The following is a 3015-nucleotide window of genomic DNA, read 5'->3' on the forward strand; positions in this document are numbered from 1 at the left end:
ACACCTTTTCGATCGGGTGCATCTCGATAGGGATCCCACGACCAGTATTGCGCACAGTGACATCGGCCATGGTAACCGTAATAGTAAGCGCCGTGGTGTCTTGGTATTGGAAGTGGTTGTCGGCGGCATTCACGAGAAGCTCGTCAAATATCTTGTAGAGTGCTGGTGAGTACGACACTAATGCATCTAGACTTACACATTCTATCCGGCCGATCTTGTGGGAAAGTGGCATTGGCTCGACAACACAAAGTACAATCCCGACATAAGTGTCAGGGCGGTGGAGGATGTGGTCAATGGGGCTTTTCTTTTCATACTGCATGGCAAACTTGGGGTTTGAGTGTTCGACGGGGTTCACTGGATCCTAGTTAAATGGATCCGATGGGCTTAGGGAAGTAGTAGTAACATGTTGGCGTTTGCTGGCTTGGTCGGGAACAGCGGATGTCTCATGGCGTTTCACCATGATAGAATTTAGAAAATAAGAGTTTACCTACGTGGGGGTGTTACCTAAATAAAACAAATTAAAAATGAATACAATCCTGGTTTTAGGGTTTTGGGGTTTTAATTTGTGTACACTGATCGTATTCGCCTGGAGCCGGCAGTGCGCAGCTGATTACGGGTTATCCGGAGTTTTGGTTCCGCATCCCGCGTAATCACCACGCCTCTGCTCGCCGTAAGGCGTTCGTGGACTTTATTGACGGTATATCGCTTGTACGGCGATACGTGCAACATAAATCTCAAGATACCCAGCAGCTCTCGGTTCTGATGTAGATGGCAAACAGTTCCGAGCCGACAGTGGCCTTGTCCCACGGGAACATTACGGTTAACAGGATATACAACACAATACCCATAGACCACACGTCGCACGCCTTAGGGATAATATTATTTATTTCAAAAATGCCAAGCATGTATGATACAATGTATGAACACATGGTATGGCTCTCATAGTCGCTGTAGTGGTTCAGGAAAGATTGATGGGAAGAAGTAGTCAGTAAATTCCCGTTTGAAGCTTGGGCCAAGTGAGTCGACAATGGAAGATATGTGCTGAGTCAATTCGGGCCGGTGTTGACAAAACACTGTTACTATAAAATGTTCCATATATTTGCTTGCTGACCTACTAAGTAGAGTACCCACCTCTGTGGTACGGATCGGGTCTGCGCCGTGTAGTGCCGCGGAATGGGTTAGTGCAGAGTATGAAGTACCGAGAAAGACCAAATTATCCGTCATAATCCGGTCGAGAAGCGAGGAGGGGGGTAAGCCAATGTCGCACCAGACCACGGGTAAATTCGGTATGTGTTGGCTGGCCTGAATCGGAAGTATCATAGGCAGAACCAACAAGCGCGATGATTTGGTTTGAACCGATATTTGGAAGTAGTACTTCAACAACGTGATTAGCCGGGGTATGGGGAACATCTGTTGATGTGTCAGGGACAGGTGAGGTTGCGGTGGTTCTTCAACATGCTGGAGAAAAGATCCAAGGTGTTCGTGGAGGGTCCAGATACCGTGGAAGTCGTGGCACTCCTGTTATTGCTGAAGGAGGTCAGGGCCAATGGGCGGCAGTTCCGGACCTACCAGGATGCGTCGAATCAGTTGTTGGGTGCAGGTAAAGTGGCTGGTAGTGAACTTGTGGCTACCGGGGCAGACAGGGCAGAGACAGCTGTCGGTGCGGTAGTCGATCAATGTGAACATGTAAGTATTCGTTAGAATCATAGCACAGAGTCGGATTGGTATAGACTCGAAGCAGCGATTGAAACTGTCGTGTCTGGCTGTGTCTCGGTTTGAGGTTGGCGATTTACCCATAACCAGTTGGTAGTAGTATTGGCACCGGGCCATTGCCGCGATCTCTTTGTTGGACCAACGTTTTGTTGAGTTCTTCCTGATGTCGTCACAGCGTGATCACCTCGACCGTTGTGATCTTTAGCAACACTAACACTCCCCGAAATCATTTCGGGTGACGCGTGCGCACTAGTCCCGAGCATTTGAGTGTAGTCAAATTCTGACGCACACATGGCGTGTCCGAAATCAATGAGGGTTAGGTGTGGCACACCACCGTTCTTAGCCACAGCGGAGTCGCGTACGTCTACGCATATATTGTCACACTTTATGTCAAAGTGACAGATGTCATTAAGGTGACAGTGTGCAACAGCGCACGTTAGCTGCAGCATAAGATCGCAAATCAACCGAGGTGACATTCCTGATGTGGTTAATGATGGTACCAGCAACGCCTCCTCGTTAATGACGTAGTCGGCCTGCAGGTACTCGACCATGTCCATCGACCCGTGGTATGACATATAGATGTCGTAGCGATCAAGGTCTGGATCAATATGGTGAGATAGTATGGTGATAATATTGTGGTGGTCTAGAACACTCAAGAGACGTATCTCGGACGCGAATGTGTTGCTGTGTTTGTGGAACTTGCCGCGTTTGAGTGCACACACAATAGTCCCGTCATCTTCACTACTCACAGTGTAGACACTCGACGTCGAACCGTCGCGCAGAAGCGATTTTCGGTACACGTATATTAATTCGTGGTGGTGAATTTTATTATTATTAATATTACTATTACTATTCTCAATTTCTCATTTATTTCGGTTCGGCCATAAAGACATTTTTCTGTGCGTGTTGGTAATTATTTTCAAGACAATCTGAAAAAAATGTTTCGCGCACGGTACATCAGCAGCCGATTCTGTGCATGTTGTGTCGCAACACAAGTTGGATTTTCAAGACAATCAGAAAAAAAGTTTCGTGCACGGTACATCAGGAGACGATTACTGCGCGTGTTGTGTTGCAGCAGTCGATTCTGTGCATGTTGTGTCGCAACACAAGTTACAATGTTTTCAAGAAAATCGAGAAAAAAAAGTTTCGTGCACGGTACACCAGCAGACGATTCTGTGCGTCGCAACACAAGTTGGTGACTTCATAAAAACAAAGATTCCGTTCAATTAACAAAAAAAAAAACATAACAAAAGGCGTGCGCAAAATCCCTCCCATTTTGTTCTGTTTTTTTGGTTTAATTTA

General features: G+C 46.7%; 1 protein-coding gene across 1 annotated transcript; it reads right to left on the bottom strand.

Annotated features, from left to right (window-relative positions):
* Positions 1–4: 4 nt before the first annotated feature.
* Positions 5–319, bottom strand: SARC_13834 (hypothetical protein; the record flags this gene model as incomplete). Its single annotated transcript, XM_014292034.1, has 1 exon — positions 5–319. A coding segment is annotated over one exon (315 nt), but the record flags the coding sequence as incomplete, so codon positions are not given.
* Between the last annotated feature and the right edge of the window lie 2696 nt (positions 320–3015).

This window comes from Sphaeroforma arctica (genome assembly GCF_001186125.1).
Source record: "Sphaeroforma arctica JP610 unplaced genomic scaffold supercont1.3802, whole genome shotgun sequence".
NCBI lineage: Eukaryota > Ichthyosporea > Ichthyophonida > Sphaeroforma > Sphaeroforma arctica.